This window comes from Anolis carolinensis, unplaced genomic scaffold (assembly GCF_035594765.1).
Source record: "Anolis carolinensis isolate JA03-04 unplaced genomic scaffold, rAnoCar3.1.pri scaffold_10, whole genome shotgun sequence".
Taxonomy (NCBI): domain Eukaryota; kingdom Metazoa; phylum Chordata; class Lepidosauria; order Squamata; family Dactyloidae; genus Anolis; species Anolis carolinensis.
The window spans coordinates 27026328-27047112 of record NW_026943821.1 but is presented as its reverse complement, the minus strand read 5'-3'; the positions used below and the strand labels follow the sequence as shown (position 1 = coordinate 27047112).

Here is a 20785-nt window from a genome sequence, read left to right as displayed (position 1 = left end):
ATGAGAGCGCGGGCCGGAAGCTGAGGAGCGGATCGGGGCGGGGCTAGCTCACTTGAGGGGAAAAGCCCAGGAATGGCGGACGGGTGGCGGCTGAGGTGAGTCAAAGAGGCTTCGGAAAGGCCTTCCGTCCGGCGAGGCCTCGCTAGAAGGCCCCGCGGATGGCGGGCTGGCTCCTTACGCGAGGGTCGCGGCAGGGAAGGGGGAAGCGGCCTTCATCCTGGACTTTCACCCAAACCGTCCGCCTAACGGGCCTGGGCTACTGCCAGCCATCTTCTCCACAGGCCCGAGAGCTCTGTTTGTTCATGTTGAGCGTTTTCAGTCCAATGTGTTGTTTTCCCCCCCCACCCTGGACCTTCCACAGATATATAAACCTCACTTGCCTAGTTTCCAACATAATCTCACAACCTCTGGGGGTGCCTGCCATAGATGTGGGCGAAACGTCAGGAGAAAATGCTTCTGGAACATGGCCAGGCAGCCCGGAGAGCTCAAAGAAACCCAGTGATTCTTCCACAGATACATAATATCCCACTTGCCTAGTTTCCAACAGACCTCACAACCACATAGATGGGGACGAAATGTCAGTAGGGAATGCTTCTTGGACATGGCCAGACAGCCCGGAAAACTCACAGCCACCCAGTGATTCTTCCACAGATATATAATATCCCACTTGCCTAGTTTCCAACAGACCTCACAACCACATAGATGGGGGCGAAATGTCAGGAGGGAATGCTTCTTGGACATGGCCAGACAGCCCGGAAAACTCACAGCCACCCAGTGATTCTTCCACAGATATATAATATCCCACTTGCCTAGTTTCCAACAGACCTCACAACCACATAGATGGGGGCGAAATGTCAGGAGGGAATGCTTCTTGGACATGGCCAGACAACCCGGAAAACTCACAGCCACCCAGTGATTCTTCCACAGATATATAATATCCCACTTGCCTAGTTTTCCAACAGACCTCACAACCACATAGATGGGGGCGAAATGTCAGGAGGGAATGCTTCTGGGACATGGCCAGACAGCCCAGAAAACTCACAGCCACCCAGTGATTCTTCCACAGATATATAATATCCCACTTGCCTAGTTTCCAAGGCATCTCACAACCTCTGGGGATGCCTGCCATAGATGGGGGCGAAATGTCAGGAGGGAATGCTTCTGGGACATGGGCAGACAGCCCAGAGAGCTGACAGAAACCCAGTGATTCTTCCACAGATAAAGTAGAGTCTCACTTATCCAAGCTTCTGGATTATCCAAGCCATTTTTGTAGTCAATGTTTTCAATATATCATGATATTTTGGTGCTAAATTCGTAAATACAGTAATTACAACATAACATTACTGCCTATTGAACTACTTTTTCTGTCAAATTTATTGTATAACATGTTTGGTGCTTAATTTGTAATTTGATGTTTAATAGGCTTTTCCTTAATCCCTCCTTATTATCCAAGATATTCGCTTATCCAAGCTTCTGCCGGCCCGTTTAGCTTGGATAAGTGAGACTCTACTGTATATAATCTCCCACTTGCCTAGTTTCCAACAGACCTCACAACCTCTGGGGATGCCTGCCATAGATGGGGGCGAAATGTCAGGAGGGAATGCTTCTGGGACATGGCCAGGCAGCCCGGAGAGCTCACAGAAACCCATTGATTCTTCCACAGATATATAATATCCCACTTGCCTAGTTTCCAACAAACCTCACAACCTCTGGGGATGCCTGCCATAGATGTGGGCAAACATCAGGAGAGAATGCTTCCAGAGCATGGCCATACAGCCCGGAAAACTCACAAGTCAATCAATTGCCAGTTAACACCTCCTAAACAAAGTATGCCCCCAGCCCAGTTTTTTGCAGGCTTTGCGAGTGTAAGAGAGAACCGAATCCTGTTCTGAAGTGTCACAGATTGTTGTGCACATTGGAGAAGTTTTCATTACTTTGGTGGTGCAATGGTTAAACCCTTATGCCAGATGAACTGCTGACCTGAAAGTTGGGCTGTTGACCTGACGGTTGGCAGTTCAAATCCACAAGACAGGGTGAGTTCCTGTCTGCCAGCTCTAGCATGGGGGAACATGAGAGGAGTTTCCCAGCAGGATGGTAACACATCCGGACGTCCCCTGGGCAGCATCTCCTTAGATGGCCAATTCTCTTACACCAGAAGCGACTTGCAGTATGTTCTCAAGATGCTTCTGATATGATAAAAAAAGTCTAGTTTGAGATAATTCTCTGTGCCAACCAGCCAGGGCATCTCTTACAGCAAAAACAGCAAGCAAAGGTATGATATGAGGCCTGTCTGTAGTCTGCTATACTAACCATGTGGTCTGCACCCCCTTTTATAACTTCTCAGGATCCATAGAGTAAAGGAAGCAGCATACCAGAAAATACATACAGGAAACAGTAATAATAATAATAATAATGTATAATTGTTGTTGTTATTATTATTATTATAACAACAACAATTATAAATAATGATGATGATGATAATAAACCTTTATATGCTGCCCTATCTCTCCAAGACGACTCCAGGCGGTTTCCAACATAAACAAAGCATTTAATTGTTCAATAGAGACCACACAACCCAAGTAAACATCATAAAATAGAAACAAACAATCCTGCTAAAACAACCACAAAAATTAAAAATCCACTTTCAGTCTGCTCCATCAGATGCGTTCAAAATACCAATGGCCAGAATTTCAGACTGGACATGGCCAACTATGAAGGGCTAGGCAAAGGCTAATATGACAGAATGTCATAGGGCGGGGAAGTGGATAAAAAAACACAAAATACAAAATTGCAGAAACAATAACATAAAACAATAAGAGCCAGCATAAGTATCTCACGTCATAAACCCCCTTGGTTAAAATCAATAAAATACAGCAATAGCTGTAGGTATAAAACAATAATAATCTTAGCCATGTAAAGTTCTTGGTGAAATCTATGAGTCCTCACATATTTATTAAAGGTATCTAAATATGATCAAAGGCTAGTCGAATCAACCATATTCATTATCTTTTTGGATCATTCAGCCTCTGGTGGTGTAATGGGTTAAATGGTTGTGCTGGCAGGATTGTTGACCGAATCTAGAGAGAGCAGGATGAGCTCCCGTCTGTCAGCTCCAGCTTCCCATGCGGAGATATGAGAGAAGCCTCCCACAGGATGGTAAAACACCAAAACATCTGGTCATCCCCTGGGCAGTGTACTTGCAGATGGCCAATTCTCTCATACCAAAAGCAACTTGCAGTTTCTCAAGTCGCTCTGACACGGAAAAGAAAATCAATTTCCTGTTGTCTCACTCATGTTCTTAATGATGAGTCAGATGCTTGTGTCTCTGGGATTGCATGTATACCTTATACAGTTAGGCTGAACATAATTTTATAGACAATTTTGGTAATACTTTTGTGCATAAAACATATTTTGTGTACATTGAACCACCTGAAAGTAAAGGGGTTGCTATTTTAGTTACAAATGAGGAAAATTTTGGAGTATTTTGGTGTTCAGAATTTCAGATAAAGGATGCCCAACCTGTGTATGTTTTGTGCCTGTGAAATTTGCTTTGCTTGTGGAAATCTCACCCTTTGTGTATTTGTGCATGCTATCAGTTGCCCTTACGTGTAAAATCTATTATGAGTGGAATTGTTCTAGAATTTAGCTTGCGTGTTGGGTTTTAAAACCTTTATCTGTTTTATTGAGGGTTTTTTTTATTGGGCTGGGAAATGTCTGGCCCACCAGTTGATGATTGATTGGTTTTTTACTATCATTGCTGGGATAGACAGTGATGATGCCACCCTTTAAACACTGTAAATTGATTATCCTGTAAATTTTACTATAGTTCCCATACCTAAACTGCCCTGTTTTATAAACTGTTTATTAATGTTGACATGAAATCTGAGTATGTATTATATATTGTCAACAAAATGTATAATTAATTGCTTGGAGCCTATATCCTCTGTCCATTTTGGTTCCATTTATGGGAGGGAAGAACTAGTTCAAATGTTTGAGATGGTTCTGCAAATAATGTTTTAATGAATGAAATCTCAGCAGCTATCTGTAAAAGACATGTTGAGAAGAAATTGATTGCCATCACGTTTATAATGTCAAAGGTTGACTTCAGATGGATGCAGCAATGATTAATTTAAGATATTAAATCTATTCAGGCAAGAATGCATGTACATTTTGTAATGACTTCCTTTTCTTACAATTAAAGTAATTGGATTATATTTAATGAGCTATTTACATTTAATAATTAAGAAAAGACTTATCTTTCCAGTATTCCCTAAGTACAACAAACGGAAGGGTGGGGGTATTCAGTGCTGGGATATAATTAACAAGCCATAAGTTGAGACTGAAATAGCGGCTGAGCTGTTGTGAAAAAGGCTGCTTTATTTCAGTGATTTAGAATTACTGTTGAAAGAACAGTGCATAATTTAAAATCTGAATTAAGAGAAAGAGAAATTTTATCGTCCTGGCATTTGCCAGCAGACAAGATGGGTGAGCTCTGTAAAGGGAAGTTACATTTGCTTTGCTCTGTGTAGGGAGGCAATGTGATTTTTGCAGTTGTATGCATGCTGATAATTTGTCTAACCTTGGCTCAGGCTTTGTAAGTTTAAGAGCAACACATGCAGCACTCAGGTAATCCGTTAGTCTGTTCCTGGTGTCAGATTTGATATAATTCAAAGCTGAAAACAGCTGCTCACAAGCATAAGATGATACAGAGTAAGGCTGCATGTCAATTCCTAGGGCCCCTATAGACTTCAAGGTGTCCTTTTAGGCCAGGAGCCCTTGAAGTGTTTGCCCAGCTCTCTCCTTTGTAATAGCACCTCCCTGGGATTGATTGCTGGCCTCCCACCCAGATCCCAACCAGAGCTGACCCTGATTAGCTTCCCAGATCAGATGGGACCTGGGGCCCTTCAGGGAGGAAGGCTACCTTTGAGGGGCTAGGAAAGAAGCCACGTAGGCCAGAGGGGGCCCAGTCCATAGCTGGGGAGGGAAGGTGAGAAGGCCAATGTTTGTTGAAGGAGAGGGCGCTGGGTGGTGTGGCAGACCCGGTGGGGGAGGCCAAGGAAAAAGTGGCGGGCTAGATCCTGTCCCATGTCCCTTCCTTTGTCAGAAGCCCTTCTCCTGAGGAATGTGTGCTTATCCCCAGAGAGGGCTCTGCGTACCCCCTGTGGCACGAGTGGCATAGGTTCACCAGCACTGCTCTAGTTCATGTATGTTTTAAGTGTGTAGAAAATGCAGAGCATTTTCTAGATGAAGAAAGCAATATAGTCACCATATGCAAATGAAAACAAATAATCTACAGGTGCGGGATAAATCTGTTTGTAAAAAAGTGCATGCCATGAATATTAACCTACAAAGAGGTTAGTAATGTTATGGAATATTGTTGGACCTGGACAAAGAAAAGAACCAATTTATTCAAAGCTTATTTTTGTCGTCTTCCTAAAGACTACTTATTTTAAAATTTCATTTCATTTTTTTACCACTTACAAGTGACCATTTGCTTCTTTTAAAATATCTTTACAGCTGGTGCTGCAATTCTGAAGCCATATGAGGGATTAAGGATGAGTCATTCTGGGCACAGCAGTCCTGTACAGTAGGCTTCACCTACGGTGTGGAGATCACTTATACGGAAAGAGACTCCAATATGGCTTTTTCCTTGGCTTTTGAAAGCTGGTGATTTCATCATACAGGAAAGTACAACTTGGAAGAAAATCCCCGTTGAATCTACTTTCAGGTAATGGTTATAGAATTCCAGCCATGTCGTTGCATCCTCTGCTTATGCCTTTCTAATGTTGTAGAATAGGAGAACGTCCTTGACAGATGCATGATTGAAGTACTGTTCTTGAGAATACTGCAGAATAATATCTCACAGTTTGTGAGACTAGATTGCAGAAAGTGGCTTCAGTTTCCAGTGGAGCATCAACACCTCTGCATCAATATCTCTGGCTATCCCAAGATTGAATTCACTGTTTGATGTTGCACTAACATGTGGTCACAGTAAAGCACAGGTACCAAACATAGTTTAGCAGTTGGTGAAGTGTCTTGCTTTTTTGTCCCTTTGGAGTCTGCAGTATTCTTGAGAAGTAACTGGGACTTCATTGCTGACTTCTGCTCCCATAGCTTTAGAAGTTTGTGGTTTTATTTTAGCACTAGTAGAACTTTATTGTGATTACGCAATGATTTGTAAGGTTCTGTCAAGATATATTTGTAGAAAAGTGAAATCTGTTGGGAAAATAGGCGTGTGTTAATAATTTAACACCAAAAGAACATGTACTAGAATGTATTACTAAAATATAAGAATGGAGGAACAAATATTTTCTGAAGCCGGCTTCAGAATGTATACATTCGTGAGAAAATGAATGTACCATGGTTCCTTATAGACCAGTATGCTATTTTGACACAGTTGTTGATATTCATAAACAAATGTGACTTTTAATTATTCATTGGCTCTTGTCAGTCTGAAATTTCTATAAAAACTAACATTTCAGCGATAGGACTTGTAATTTGTAGCAAGTTGGGCTTAATCTATTTGGGTTTTTCTGAAATTCACATTCTGAAAGCAGATTTAAAAGAGGTGACTTCAGTATATCAGGTTTTTCTTACATTTTTTCCCCTTGAATGCAGTGCTAATTTGTAATCAGATTCCAAAGGGTTTGGCTATGTGAAAACCATGACCCAGGGCTGTAACATGGATTAGGTCTCATGACATATGGGAAAGATAGTGTGTGGCACCATCTGACAACAGCTTCATAGTTTCCACTTGGGCACTGATGGCTGAGGCTCCTCCCTTGCGTTGGCTTTTAATTGCAGTGCCCAGATGCATGGCATGCTCTTTCTTCTTGGAGGCCATGCCTCCAAGAAGATGTCGTTGTCATCTCTTAGCAGAACTTCTTTGCTGAACTTCCTTTTAGAATTTTTTTTCATCAGTGCGTTTTTTATTTTTATCCCGACTTCTCAGAATTACACAAAGCTAGCCTCTTGCTGGCTGTTTCACAGAGGAACTGTTAACTGCTGAGAGGAGCTTCAAAACTTAAAAGGCTCGGTGTCTTAAGATGTTGGAAGGAACATTTGGTTTGTGTGGGCAGAATGAAATGAGATCTTTCAGTTCAGTGGCCTGGTGGGCATTTCGGGTTTGATCTCTCTTCTTTTTCCAAACCTTCTGATGTGTGTAAGGCAGGTTTAGGTATTCTTTGAAACTGACCCTGAGACCCTCCTGAGGTACCCTGGTGGCTCATTCTGTGTCACTTCAGGATATAAAAGGGGTTGGGGAAGTGTTATTATCATGGGAACTCTTCCCTTGAGTGTTCTGAATTTGTTAAAAAACGCTTGAAAGCTTGATATGACTGAACTAAAGTCTAAAAAGTAACATCACATAAAAGAACTGAAAGTGGTAATCTTGATGCCGTCCTTTCCCCATAAATATCAGTCATGAAACATGCTTTTTGACTTCCTCCAGAAGCTTCCTATGTGCAGCTTTTCTTACAGTTACCTTAGGAAAGGGTGGAGTCCTTCCTTCCTTCCTATTTTCGCTGATTGCATTGAAATGGGGATGGCAGGAACTCCGCAGTATGTTATCAAAATATTTTTCATTCAAGTTAACTCTTTTCAGTGTGTTTCTCTGGTTTTTGATAGTGGCTTGTCTTGTTTATGTGTGTGCTTGCTTACATACATGGTGTTATCTTTAAATGCTTTTTAATAACTATAATATGCTCCAAAGGGCTTACTTATACTGCTGTAAACTGTGTTCCGTAATAACTATATCTTGGTAACTAGAAGGATTTTTAATGTCGGTAAACTCTGCAGGTCAGTAATGTGGTGTTTCTTTCAGCCAAATCTGTTACGGTCACAATGTGTACAAGAGGGATGCTTCTGCCTTCAACATGGCTGTTCGGAAATGCTAGAAATAGGCAGCCAGCCATGTATGTAAACTTCATGGACCACGACTCAGCCATTTCTGCTTTTTGAAGCTTAAAATAGCTGCCACTGCGGATTACATTGAGGTATAGCCTCTTGTTACAGTGGAGAAAGCCAGTTGTTGTTGGCACAGGGGTTAAGATGCTTGTCATCTTGTATTCTGTGACTATATTTGTTAGGAGGGTGCCCACATGCAGTTGACTTGAGAGTTCTCTTATTTCCTTTCTTTGCTAGTGCATTTTCAGAGAAAACTACGTTTTAAATGCTGTGGATTTGAAAGCAGGAGCAAAGGAATTGTCCTTCCATGTTCTCTGCAAAGCTAGGGTGGGGGGCAAAGTCACAATATGTTCTTGTAGTGTGGGGAAGGGGCTCTCTATGTCCTTCTCCCTTGCTTAACTGTAAGAACATGTTAGCACTTCTGCTTCCTTTTGTGTGTGTACAATGTCTCCTTTTTTGACATTTGCCTTGCCCTCTCTTGCATTTCTATCATTCTTGCTAATGTATTTATGTAAAGGGAGTGTACCATTCTATAGTTTTAGGCTGATTCCAAAATACTCCTACTTTGTCTCTTGTGATTTTAAATGGGATATATATCTAGGACCAACTTTACATACAGTATGTCACAGGAGACATGCATAACATGGTGATTTTCTTTTTAGATTTTTGAGAATATGTTGATTGGAGTTGTGTTGCCCAGTGCAGAAGGTGGGTTTCAAATAGGGTTGTATCAAGGACAGGGTTGTTTAATAATTTTCCTGCACAATATTTTTGCAGCTCTTATTATCTCCAAATTGGAGAAGATTCTGGTTTTTCCAATTCTGTACATATCATGGCCCATATCTCCCCTCCATCCCAGTGAGGATGTTTAGGGCAGGTGGATGGTCCTGGGGATATCGGTGTTACATCTTACAAAAGCTTTTTGTAAAACCTCTTTATTAATGAACCCTCTTAAAATGAAGCTTTTTAAAGTAAAACTTTCAAACTCACATGGATACAGATCAAGCAGGAAAATGATTCTTCGTGTGGATAAGAAAGGGTTTGCTAGAACGAATATATATTTCTGGAAAGATATATATATCCAGAATATATTTCTGGAAAGATATATATGCAGTAGTAGTAGTAGTTTCCTGCAGTTTTGATCTTTCTGCAACCATCATTGCTAAAGATTGCTAGTGTCTCAGTGGTTGTTCCTTTTTCAGTTCCTTCTACATCTAAAAACCAGAACTTTCATAAAATTCAGAAAGCTGCATTGGTCATATTGTTGAAACATCCTATACCAAACGCCACTGGGGTTGATACAGCAGAGAGCAAGTTGGCTCAAAAGCAACAAATCTGTTCATTGTGATATGGAAGGAAGAAAATTGAACACTATATAGTAAGGAAATCCTGTGTTACTCTTATCTTTGCAGATAGGTGCCCACACGGGCTTCATAATCAGAACTGTGCAAATATTTGAAGTTTTAAGTGTATATGTGGATAGAAATAGGGTGAGATTAATGCTCATATCTAGAAGGTTTTGAATGCTGAATTGTAGAGGTACAGGGAGCCTATTTATATGTAAGTAATCTGCTCTTTTTCAGTGCTGTTACAACATTTCTGTGCTACCACTAAATAAAAACATTTTTTTAAAAAAAGAACCATGTTTTTATTATGTGCTTCCTGAGCAGTACACAGTTGAGCTAAGCTTGAAACTTACTGACCTCGTTTAATGCTTAAATACTTCTTTTCCTAGATGGGGTGGAAATGCCACTTAGCCATAATGTTGTTATTTTGTTGTCAGTTGATTTTGCTAAATTAAGGTACTGTGTACAGATTTATGGTCCTTTTCCTTGTAACATATTGTCAGACTTTTATTTGGATTTAATAACAAATGTGGTTTTATTAGTCATTGTGACGAAAAGTAACAATTCAGTGCTGTGTATCTAGCTTCTTTGTATTACTGGATTTGTAACATAGTTCCACAGATACTCAGCAGAAACACAAGTGATTGCATAAGTTTGGTATTTGAATCTGAGTCATACATAGTTTTACATACTTTTCATGTATGAGCTGAAGTAGAAGTAGAGGGATAATGTAAGGATACTGTGTTTATTGTTTGTATCTGTCATCACAGATGGGGTGTGAATTGTGCATTCCTTATTTGTGACTGAGCTGTGAGTCTAAGAAGCTGTGATGAGTTTACTGGAATTCAGCGAGCATCCCACTTGTTATGCATTGTACAAAATTGTTCCTACAGATGCTATCCCCAAAATCAGACCCCCATCTCTCTGATAACACATTCTGTATCAAACCCCTCCTCCCTCTTGCATGGCAACCAGTACATAAGGCACATGTGGAAATGCTTGCCGTGTGATAACTTTACAGTGATATGCATGCGATCCTATGTCCCACTACAGGATTGCTATTTTCAGTATTAAATACCTGTAATGCCTAAGTAGCCACGGCAGCCATATGAGTATTACAGTAGAGATTATTCTTGCACAGAGGTAGGTTTGTAAAGGAAAAGCCATATACCCTGTTCAAGCAAGAGCATGGTGTGTAGATTTGATGAAATCTTTAGCCTTAGCTTCCCACCTGTAAGACAGGTAAAAAAGACTTTCAAAATTGACATAAGGATGAGTGAAAACTGCTTTGAATATTGAGAAGTACAACACATTCTGTGACTGTTGGAAGCAGCATTTAGAAGTTTATCTTTACTGTTTACTATGATTATGGATGTAGCACATGCTCCGACCTCTGCAGTACCCAGGCACAGCAAGAGCCATTAGGAGGTGAATGTATTCCTGTCAAGATTTTCTAGCTATTAATTTCTTGAGATTTTTGTAACATCATGTTATGCATAAAACCTTGGCTGGTGTTTTATGCCCTCCAGATCTTGAACTCTACTGCAGTGGCAGGTCACATTTGGAAATTCAGATATTTGGCTTGGGAGGTAATTAGCAGAAGCTAATATCAGCCTCAGCCCCTTAACGCCCTGATAGAAAAGCATCCAGGAATGACTCCTGGACCTCAGAGATAAGCTGCCAGCTGCCACAGAGACTATAAAAGGATGGTTCAAAGTCAAGTATAAACAGCTGACTTTAAAAAAAAACAATGATTCTTGGTTGTTGCTGTTGGTGACAGGAAGCCATGTTCCCCAAGCTGTCAGCTTCCTGCTTCTATTTTTTCTATTCCATCCACAGCAGATCAGAGTGTTTGTCACAAGACAGCTGTCTCCTCCAGCAGAGTTGTTCACCATCTGACCTGGCAGGAGGGAGGCGGGTGCTCCCTCTTCCTCCCAAAAAATGAGCCAACAAATTGCAGCATTCTTTATTTTTGCTGGTTGGATCTGTTTTTCATCGGTGATTTAAGTGTTCAGAGAAAAATACTCTTTTTTTGCCAGGGCGGGCAGGTTTGGAACGTAGACTGATCGTTCAAGCATTTCAAATGGTAATTTTGTTTGTGTGTGAACCCTAAAGGCACCAGATTCTATTTGAAGCTAAGCAGACTCAGCCCTTGGATGGGAGCCTGCCAATGAATACCTGGTACTGTAGGCTATATTTCAAAGGAAGGAACTGGCAAAACCACCTCTGAGTATTTCTTGCCGAAGAAAACCCTATGAAAATTTTTTAATCACCATAAGTCAACAGAGGACTTGAATTCATATACGTACGTTTACATCTGCCTTTAAGTTGTCTGTTGATTTATGATGACCCCACAAATTTCACAAGATTTTCTTAGGTAAGGAATATCTAGATTGGTTTTGCCAGTACCTTCTTCTGAAATACAGCCTGGTATTATATTTCATGTAACAACTCATTTTTCTTGGTCATAAAAATATGATTGCTCATCCTTATTGTGAAAAATGTGTAATTTTATACCAAAACAGTATATCAAAGCAGAATAAAAATACTGTTTTTAATGGGCAGGTTAACATAATTGCATATGCTTTAATATTAACTTTTTGTGACATTATGTAAACAGATTCTGGCAGATTCTTTCCGTTGGGATGTGGTGGCGTAGGTAAAACGGATGTCTGAACAGGGATATGAATGCAGTGCCTCTGGTGTTGTTTGTTTCTGTGGCTGACTATTCCTTTTCCTTTTGGGGGATTTTTGTCTCTTTCAGAGCGCGACTTGAAGCTGGTCCACCATGCCATTAGTAACGAGAAACATCGAGCCAAGGCACCTGTGCCGTCAAACACTGCCCAGTGTTCGCAGTGAGCTGGAATGTGTGACCAACATCACTCTGGCAAATGTCATTCGACAGCTGGGCAGCCTGAGTAAGTACCATGGCAGGCATTTGCTGCTCTGCCCTCAGGAGCTGTTGTCTGTCTTCTTCCCCTTGTGTTCCTCTTTCTCCCCCATCTGTCTTCCATGGGTCATAAGAAAAGATCTTCTTGGTCAAAGCCTCAGCAAATTATGATTTCTTCCTTCGGCCATTGATTGTGCTGTTGTAGAAAATGTGAGTGTGGTCAGAGGGATGTGCACCACCACTGTATCAAACATGCAGATGGAATGAGGATGTTGCTGTCATGATGTCCTCTTGAATTTTGAAGGAAGTTGCATATAGACAAAAGATCTGAACTGAGAAACTATATCTGAGTGGATAGTAATCTTTTAGGGGTGTAATAGTCTGTTACCCTTTATTCCTCTTTCAGGCAAGTTTGCAGAGGACATATTTGGAGAGCTTTTTATTCAGGCAAATACTTTTGGCTTTCGGGTGACCTCCCTCGCCGAGAGAGTTGATCGCCTTCAGGTCAAAGTCACTCAGTTGGATCCCAAAGAAGAAGAAGGTAATGGAGTAGAACTATGTATTTTGAGACAAACTGTGCTGAAGGATCATCACAGTGACTAATACATTCTTATTTCTTTGGAATTAACTTAGACAGTGGGTTGGGGCACCTTTCAGTGTACCATCAATTATTGACAAGGACATGTTGCATGTTCTGTGTAGTCAAGAATGTCTTTGTAGTTCCTCATCATGTTAGTACATCATTGGGAAAGGTTTATCTGATAGTCACCTAGCAGTGATGGCAAAGGTGGCAACCCCTTGCTTACTGCATAATTCAAGAGCAGGACCTCTTACTTTGTGGCCTCCTCCACAGAGTTTCTGCCCTCTTCTCATTCTGTCACTTTTCCCAGCTTGATGCACTCGTATGTTTTGTACTGCAATCCCCCTAATTCTCAGCAACTAGCCATGCTGGTTATTGGCCCTGACCATTGAGAAGGGAACACTACATTGAGGAAGAGTTATGAATCTATAGAAAAGCTGTCTCAGAGCGGCATATAACTAGCATCAAGAACTGTAATTGCCACTGTTATGTTTATCGTGTACTGGGGGTCCACATTGGACTGACCAGGTTATCTGCAAGGCTTCTGGACTGGGTTGGGTTCCTGGGATTTCTTCAAGCCACTAGTATTTATCACAACCATAGTTTTGTGTATATGTTTTCAGCACTTTATTATTTGACCAATTCACTGAAAATGGTGATACTTCTGTTTCATATTTTACTTTTCAAGAAAAATATTTTAGCTAGCATATAACGCTAGCCAAAATATTTTCCAAGAGCTTCTTGGACTGGTTCTGTCCAATCCCTATGCTGTTGTTATTTTTGAAAGCCTTCTGTTGTGGCTACAAGAAAGAATTTCACAGCAGTTTGTTCTTAAGCCAGCGTACACATACACAGGCTTTTGGACTGTTGATGCTCTACCCAGCAGAGAGGGTTCAAATACATCATCAGATGATATTGAGAAAATACTTTTGTCTTGAAAAGCTTCTTTATAAAAATAGTGAAAGGATCTGCGTTGTAATTACTGAGCTGACTGAGAATAGTTACATAGCAAATGGGACTTTGTATATTGAGTTGACTAATTAAGTTTCTTTTTTTCCTTTTGGTCACCTTAAGTATCCCTGCAAGGCATCAACACCAGGAAAGCCTTCAAAAGCTCCACAATTCAGGACCAAAAACTCTTTGACAGAGACTCTCTCCCTGTGCCTGTGCTTGAAACATACAGCATTTGTAATATGCCACCACCTCTTAACATCCTCTCCTCCTACAGGTAAGACACCTTGTATTCGTAACCAAGCGGGAAGACTGCCTACCCAGTTGATAATGTCGTGTTGTTGGAGAGACATATAAAAGAAGCTCTATGAATGGCAAGGGGGGGAGAGATATTTTTCCTATAAAGACAGGCTGAAATGTTTTGGTCTTTGTAGTGGCGAGAAACGATTACAGGAGAATGTGGGACCATGTGCAACTGGAGATGAAAATAGACGTTTCTATCATTGTTACGAGAGAACTTAGGCTCATACTGCATTTGGCAAGTGATTTAGGAATAGACAAAAGTAGCAGTTTGTGCCAAACTGACCATTTAAGTGCATTGTCTTCATGTATACTGGCAGGCATACTACAACAAGGGGTTGGCCTACAAAAGTAACTATCTTTTGAACAAGTAAAAGATTCAACAGGTAATTTCACGTAGCTGGAAACAATTATCCTTGTTGAGATGTGGTTGTAATACAAAGTGGTTGCTATATGCACTGTATCAAAAATATTTCCTCTTACAACATCACATAGACGCAGCAGGTGCCTAACCTTGCGTAGGACAGGAAGGACAAGTCCAAACCTTTCCCTGTTGCATTAGAGTTTTGAAAGCAATAAGGAATCTTTTCATTGTGCTCTGTTACCTGGGCGATATTGTACGTGGGCTCTAGGTAAACATTTCTTCTTCTTGGTCCATGTGTTTGTATGTGTTTATGTATATATGTGTGTCCTCTTTCCTAGGGATGATGGCAAAGAAGCACTTAAATTCTACACAGATCCATCATATTTCTTTGATCTCTGGAAGGAGAAGATGCTGCAGGATACAAAGGATATAATGAAAGAGAAGCGGAAGCATAGGGTGAGGCTGAGAGCATCTCTTTGTTATTGAGTAGCTCAGCACTTAAACAAGGCAAGGGGGGAAAGACATAATAGACAGCAGCGCTTTGAATTGAGGCAACCCATTTTAGAAATGGGCATAGACATTTTTATTATACAGTTGGATTAGCTTTTATGATTTCAGACTAAGTTGAGAAAGTTGCATCAATCCTGCCCCTTGGGGTGTTTGTCTGACTTCAGCTTCTAGGTAATATTTAGATATTTGTCACAAAATCTTGCTAAATTTTTTTTTAGTGCTCAAAATGAAATTCTATATATCTGAGAGTCAGTCTCATTGAATGTAGTGGAGTTTACTTTTAAGTAAAAAAAAAAGGGGGGGGCTTTTAACACTATTCTGAGGAAAACCATAATAGTCTGTCTTTTGTAATGGCTCCCCTGCGTTAACTTTGTATCTCTTTTTCAATTTTCCTGGCTTTTGGTCAATTTCTAGGTGACACAAAAGTACTAAAGCCCAGTCTCCAATATAATAATAATAATAATAATAATAATAATAATAATAATAATAATAATAATAATATAATATATACCGCCCTATCTCCCAAAATGGATTCAGGGCGGTGTACAACAAAAAATTAGCAAACATTCAATGCCTATAAAACATAACATAATAAGACAATTCAAATAAACAATCATATAGAGGACATCAGAATATACTTATAAAACCACTCAGATTAGCGGTGAGGGGTTTAAATATTCAAAACAAATAATCAGGACATATTTTTCAAACACATTTAAAATATAACATGGCCAAATTGTTCTTTCTGTGCCAGGCCTCTCCCCCTTGACATTATATCTTGTGTTGTGAAGTTGCATAAATGGACAACCCTAACATTGTTTTGGTTGAAGAACATTTTAGTTTAGCTTTTTAAACACGTTTGTTTTGCAGAAAGAAAAGAAGGATAATCCAAATAGAGGAAATGTTAATCCTCGAAAAATCAAAAGTCGGAAGGAAGAATGGGAAAAAATGAAAATGGGACAAGAGTTTGTCGAGCCAAGGGAAAAATCTGGCATAGGAGGGTAAGAGAAACTCCTTTTACTGTGAACACGATTTTCAGATCTCAGCAACTCTATAGTTTTCAATGTCAGTTGCTTGGGTACAAAAAGAGGAGGGGGTGTTTGCCTTGATTTCCCAAAGCTATTGAAAAGCAGGAGCTGTCTTCTCTCAATTTTCTGTGGAATGAGTTTGGAGCACAGATAATCTGAAGGCACGATACCAGGTACCTGTCAGAAACCTTGCTTTGCTCCAAAGAAGTGCCTGTTCTTTCAAAACGTTGGCTGACAACATCCATCCAATTGGTTACAGAAGATCCATCTAGTACTTACCTATGTTGTTAATAATTTAGTCTCTGTCACACTGCCACTTCCTAGACTGTAACATTTCGAAATGCCGGTTGAACATCACACGTTGATAAGCTTCCTAGAATTAAGATTTGCTGCAGAAGGAAAAATAGCACACAAGGAACTCTTTCTCAATACGTTTCTACTAGCAGGGAGTTCTTGATATGTGGGAAAGTATTCTGCCTGAAGTGGTTAGGCTTAGAAGGAGCTGTGCTGTGTGTTATCACTGCCCTTTGAGGGTTCTTCCTCAGATAGTTACTGTCATACAGCATTTCAAGGGTCCGAATTGTTCGATCACAACGCCCATCATCCCAGCCATCTCTGCTTATTTATTTATTTATTTGCAACATTTATATCCCACCCTTATCACCCCAAAGGGGACTCAAGGTGGCTTACAAGTTATATGTACATACAATATATTATATTATTATTATAGCACAATAAAAGCACTATATATTATATTGTACTATATGAGATTATTGCAATATTATTAGTAATATTACATGTAATATAAATTACAATTATAATGGTGTATTATTATATTCTATTACATTATATTATTATCAATGTTATATGTATATACAATATATTATAATAGTAGTATAGTATAATATGAGTATTATATATTATTATTTTTATTTTATTTATTTATTTGCAGTATTTATATTCCGCCCTTCTCACCCCGAAGAGGACTCAGGGCGGATCACAATGTACATATACATGGCAAACATTCAATGCCATTAGACATACAACACACAGACAGAGACAGAGTCAAAGACACAGAGGCAATTTAACATTTTCCAGCTTTTAGCTTCCAGGGAGTATGCTCGATTCCGGCCACAGGGGGAGCTGCTGTTTTATCATCCATTGTGACACCAAGTCCTTGATGGATTACTTCCTCATTCTTCCACATGCTGCCACAGTCAGCCAGTGGCTGATCCAGGAATCGAACCCTGTTCCTCAGAGTCATAGTCCAGTGATCAAACCACTGCAATTTTGTTAAATTGATATCGGTTGAGGAAGACTGGTGTAGGGATTTGGGAACATGGCTGAAATCAGAATTATAGATTCTGATGAAGCTTATCTCCTGTCCCTGCCTTGGCATCTAACAGGATACTTCTGCTGTTAGTCTGAATCATATATACATAGGAATGTATATATTGATTGTATTCCATAATAAATAGAAAAATATGCCAGTCTTCTATGCAGCAATATTTTTTACTTTTCCTGACTTGAATATGTTCAAAGTATTATTCACTTAGAGATACTCTGAGAAAATGCCAAGAAAGAATTCTGACATCTGTTACAATATTGTTAATATAATAGTTGTTATTATATACTATAATTCATTTTTTAAAATTATGGTTGGTTTTTAGGTATCCATCTAATATGGTGTATCAGAATGGTAGCATTGGCTCCAATGAAAGCTTTGATTCCAGCTACTACCCTCCTCCTCCTCAGCCAGATTCAGGTTCGCCATCACCTCCTGCCTTCACAGATGACAGCCTTCCACCACCACCAATGGAGTTCACGTAAGTACTGTTGAACTCAGTCTGCTCAGCACCTTCCAAGTTGCCCAGTCTTCCGCGTGCCCAGGAGGGAGTTTCTCATCTGGTATCAGCCACTGACTGAGATTCCGGGTTTTAGCCTGCCACTTTTGGACTCTGGCTTGCTGAGGTGTGGGAAAGGAGTACCATGGAGTAATGTTAGAACTTATGACTCAGCTGATCTCCAAGTACAGCGTACTCAGACTCTTTCCACATATATGCATTCATTCAAATCATTGTTTAAAAAAAACAACCAGCAGGTATTATAACACCCAAAGTCCAATATGTCTTAGGCAAGAGGGATTCAATGAATTAGAACCAAATGAGTAGGCCCTTGAAAAGGGAATTTTTCATCTGGTATCAGCCACTGACTGAGATTCCAGGTTTTAGCCTGCCACTTTTGGACTCTGGCTTGCTGAGGTGTGGGAAAGGAGTACCATGGAGTAATGTTAGAACTTATGACACAGCTGATCTCCAAGTACAGCATACTCAGATTCTTTCCACATACATGAATCCATTGAAATTATCGTTTTTTAAAAAAACAACCAGCAGGTATTATAACTCCCAAAGTCCAATATATTTTAGGCAAGAGGGATTCAATGAATCAGAACCAAATGGGTAGGTCCTTGAGCAGGGAGGAATATCAGGAAAAGCTGAGAGGGACTTCTTTCTTTGATGTCTTTGTCCATGCTCTTCTTATGAGAACTGCAAAACTAATGGAACATTCTGTCTGTTGTCTTCCTTTCCAACCTCTCTTCCAACAGCTACCCAGCACACAACCAAAGCAATTCTGGGGGGCTGAGAAAGCCCAGCCTCGTCAGCCCAAGCCACCCGCCACCGGCCCCACCAGTGGGCTCACCCCAAGGGGCCAGGCCAGGCTTTGCGCCGCCTCCTGCGCCACCGCCACCCCCGCCCATGGCCGGCGTCCCCCCACCTCCTCCGCTCGCCGGCTTTCAAAATGCAGGCATCCCACCGCCGCCCTCTCCGCCCTCTTTCCCGCCTCACCCAGATTTTGCGGCCCCTCCGCCACCACCGCCTCCAGTCGTAGAGTATGCCATCGTCCCTCCGCCCCAGTTGCCCCAGCAGGCCGGCAATGCGCCTCCCCCTCCCCCGCCCCCACCCCCTCCTGGCCCCCCTCCTTCATCCTTTGGTGGCATGGATGGCTCACAAGCCCCTCTCCCACCATCGGATTCCGTGGCCTCCAAGCCCAAATCCTCACTGCCTGCTGTTAGTGAGGCCAGGAGTGACTTGCTTTCTGCTATTCGTCAAGGTAAGTCTTGTCTTGTTTCGCAAATTCAAGTCCTACTGCTTGAAACTAGGCAATATGTCTGTATTGAGTGAGGTGGGAGTTGGAACTGTGATGAGCTCATGCCCTGAGGAAGCATGTATAAGAAATCCCTACATTGGACCTTTCTCCTTTAGGACGTTTAAGTTTGAGTGTCTTCTTTCAACTTCGTTTCAGTTTAATTTTTGGGTGTCTGTGTAGACCACACGTTTTAACCAAGTATCATTTGGTTTTATGCGTTTTATTTGGCTGAAGATGCCGTCTTTACATTTATTTTATTTGTTTTTTGGGCTTGGCCCTGTGTTAGCTGCCTTGAGTCCCTGCGGGGAGATGGAGGTGGGATAGAAAAATAAAATTATTATTATTATTACAGTAGAGTCTCACTTATCCAACATAAACGGGCCGGCAGAACGTTGGATAAGCAAATATGTTGGATAAGCAAATATGTTGGATAATAAGGAGAGATTAAGGAGAAGCCTATTAAACATCAAATTAGTTTATGATTTTACAAATTAAGCACCAAAACATCATGTTATACAACAAATTTGACAGAAAAAGTACTTCAATATGCAGTAATGCTATGTAGTAATTACTGTATTTATGAATTTAGCACCAAAATAACATGATGAAAACATTGACTACAAAAATGTGTTGGATAATCCAGAACATTGGATGTGAATGTTGGATAAGTGAAACTCTACTGTATTATTATTATTGGCACAAAGACAGAGTATGACACAGCAAACAAGAGATATATGCTGGATTTCATATCACAAAATCACAAGTCGAACACTTCCCAAGCATTTGGACTGTGTGATGTATTTTCGGATGATGCACACAGATATTATTATTATTATTATTATTATTATTATTATTATTATTATTATTGTTATTATTAAGCGGCTGAGGGGGAAAAGGAAAGGGCCTGATGCTTAGGAATGGTGGGAGTTGGAGTCCAAAACACCTGGAAGGCCCAAGTTTCCCCATGCCTGATATATATTGTTGCTTGATACCGGAATACTTTCCTTAGCAAGCTCTGGGTTTGCTTCCAGACTTTGAGTGGCCCCTTCCAGGGCCATTTTCAGAAGCCTCTGTTCCCTGGAAAGAGCAATTAGTAACCTTCCCTTCTTTACTTGCCAGGATTCCAGCTTCGCAAAGTCGAGGAGCAGCGCGAACAAGAGAAGCGGGACGTCGTGGGCAATGACGTGGCCACCATCCTTTCGCGCCGCATTGCAGTGGAATACAGCGATTCGGAGGATGATTCTTCAGAGTTTGACGAGGACGAGTGGTCTGATTAAATCCCCACCTGCCGTTCAGGCTTTTTTGGGAGGCAGAAATTCACATAACTTCCAGATAGCCCCCCCCCCCCCCCTCGACTAATAACCAAAGATCAAAATATCAAGCTTCCAAGTAATTGTTTTCCTTTGGGAATGATGCCTGCTTCCTAGCAAGGAGGAAAATGCAACTTTTGCGTAGATATACAGATTCTCAGGGTCCAGGGAGAGTTTTATTTTGGGTTAGGAAGATAATTTTTAAAATGACTTAACAGTGCAGGTCCTTTTGCAATCAGAAAGTGTTTGTCAGGATGGCAATCATCTCGACAGGCTATAAACCTAAAGGCAATGCTCTGCCTTTGTATATTGAGCATTGGAAAGACATAACCATGAACTATGCTATTAACAAGTGGCTTGTCTTCTTACCTGGTCCAGTTTAGTTCATGGACTCGACTTTTTTTATTCCCGCTCCATTCCATTTACATGCTAACTTTAAAACCGAAAATACAGT

The 20785-nt window shown here is 40.7% G+C and overlaps 1 protein-coding gene across 1 annotated transcript; it reads left to right on the top strand.

Annotated features, from left to right (window-relative positions):
- Positions 1 to 12: 12 nt before the first annotated feature.
- wasf2 (WASP family member 2) lies at positions 13 to 20372 on the top strand. Its single transcript, XM_062962286.1, has 10 exons — positions 13 to 95; positions 5518 to 5728; positions 12016 to 12169; positions 12548 to 12682; positions 13796 to 13949; positions 14675 to 14792; positions 15717 to 15847; positions 17545 to 17700; positions 18480 to 18985; positions 20141 to 20372. Exons 3-10 carry the CDS (start codon positions 12040 to 12042, stop codon positions 20296 to 20298), a joined length of 1488 nt encoding a protein of 495 aa, XP_062818356.1. The 5' UTR covers positions 13 to 95; positions 5518 to 5728; positions 12016 to 12039; the 3' UTR covers positions 20299 to 20372.
- The last annotated feature ends 413 nt before the right edge of the window (positions 20373 to 20785 follow it).

Coding starts and splice junctions, on each gene's coding strand:
- wasf2 (XM_062962286.1), top strand. CDS start 12,040: ATGCCATTAGTAACGAGAAACATCGAGCCAAGGCACCTGTGCCGTCAA. Junction 12,170..12,547: donor TCGACAGCTGGGCAGCCTGA/GTAAGTACCATG, acceptor TTCCTCTTTCAG/GCAAGTTTGCAGAGGACATA. Junction 18,986..20,140: donor GCTTTCTGCTATTCGTCAAG/GTAAGTCTTGTC, acceptor TTTACTTGCCAG/GATTCCAGCTTCGCAAAGTC.